This window comes from Morone saxatilis, unplaced genomic scaffold (assembly GCF_004916995.1).
Source record: "Morone saxatilis isolate NCDOM2014 unplaced genomic scaffold, NCSU_SB_2.0 Contig22, whole genome shotgun sequence".
NCBI classification, from domain to species: Eukaryota; Metazoa; Chordata; class Actinopteri; family Moronidae; genus Morone; species Morone saxatilis.
The window spans coordinates 15,928,615-15,930,426 of NW_023339785.1; the positions used below are offsets into that span (position 1 = coordinate 15,928,615).

Below are 1,812 nucleotides of genomic sequence, written 5' to 3' on the forward strand. Positions count from 1 at the left end.
TTTGCATCTTTCTTCCTTCATCTCCATCTGTGCTCATGGGAAACTGAGTTCCTTGCACTCACTTCAACTTCCTTTTCTCTCTTTTGTGGTTCCTTTATGTCTTCTCTGGTCTCTTTTATCACTGTATTCCTTCTGGGAACATTTTGTGAGATCTTTGCTCGCTCTTTATTGTTTTGTGTTCTATTTACCACCTTTTATAACAGCTTTATAATTTGTAACAATGGATTGATGTGTTTACAAGCTAGTTATAAGTCATTTATAAGAACAACTTTTGGGCTTCTAGGTTGTGAAAAACATCTCTTTGGTTGGTGTGTATTGTCCTTGAGCATGCCACTTAATTTTAGCATATAGCTTGCTCTTCATCAAGAAAATCATTCCCAATGGACCAGTTACCAAAATCCCTTTTTTAAAGGGATAGTTTTAAATTTTGGGGAAATACATTTATTTGGTTTAAAACAGATGAACAGATGAATATGTTGATACCACTATCATATCTGTCTGTTGCATATGAAGCTGCAGCCATCAGCTGGTTAGTTTAGTTATGTTATAGCGACTCACTTTTTCTTAACATTTACAGCAACAGATTTGATGGATCATTATTTAAAAAAAGCTTTATTTATGACTAACTACAATTTATAATATTAGAGCTGATGGCTTATTACACAGTAAGAAAGCAATTAATGGATTATTACTACCATCACTGCCAAGTCAGAGTCGTTGTCATTATTTGATCTCTGAGCATTCTTAAAAGATGTATCAACCATTAAAAAAACTATTAGTTGCAACTTACAAACCCTTTAGATATTAGATAAGATTGTGTTGTGTTTCGTCTTCTGAGATTTGTGTTCCCTCTTGTGTTTCTCTGTGTGACTCCAGGTGAATGAGATCTACCATGACCAGTCTTTGGGAGCAAAGATCAATGTGGTGCTGGTGCGGATTATCATGCTTGGCTACGGCAAGGTAAGACCTGACAAGACACGAGTTCTACTGAAAAGTCGACTGAGACAATCGCTTTAAGTACCTACAGTAAGAACAGCCAAGTCGTGTAAACACACACTCATAAACAAACACACAGACACATACACGTGTGCACACATCAGCACGCACTGATGCCCCAAGCCTGTTATTCCAGTGGACTGAGCAAAAGAGGAACTAAAAGCATGCAGCATCCCAGGGGAGTGTTTCCAAGTCGCACGCCTTCACAGTTCAGCACCAAAGCACACAGAAACTCTGCCCGTTATGCAATCAGCCTTCCTCCCAGTAGGCTGCAGCACAGAATCATGGGAAGTCCAGGCAAAGATAAACAATCAATGATAGCCCTCCCTCATTCATAAACAGAGAGACCGGACGATGGGTAGCATCCTTTTCTTCTGGACTGTAACTCTATCTGCCTGTCATTGCTGAAGGGAGGAAGAGAGGAAGAGTGGAAGAGAGGGAAAAAGACAGATAAAGCAAGAGAGGGCAGGGATTACCCAACAAATGATTTTATTGCTTGATAGGTGCTCTGTGATACACTTATGCTGCTGTAGCCTTATCTCTTCCTCTCCTCTCTACAGTCCCAGTGGAGCCTTGGAAACACACGCTACCACTCCCATACACACACTCGCTCTCTCTCTCACACACACACACACACACACACTCACACACTCCTACATTGGTCATTCTGGACCAGCCCCTATGCAGCTTCGGCCAAAACTCCGGCTGTCCATCATCCCCAATTACCGTGGCAACAGAGCTGCACCCAGACAGCCTGCAGATTGGCTATGTGACCCTGAATGCAGGCGCACCCACACACACACACTTCACACACAC

The 1,812-nt window shown here is 41.8% G+C and overlaps 1 protein-coding gene across 1 annotated transcript in view; it reads left to right on the forward strand.

The window, feature by feature from the left end:
* The window catches only part of LOC118333637 (A disintegrin and metalloproteinase with thrombospondin motifs 2-like), a 109,908-nt gene that overhangs the window by 90,191 nt on the left and 17,905 nt on the right, over positions 1–1,812 (forward strand). The window contains exon 5 of the mRNA XM_035669371.1: positions 877–960. Coding sequence (XP_035525264.1) covers positions 877–960 — 84 coding nt within the window. The remainder of the gene's footprint in view (positions 1–876; positions 961–1,812) is intronic.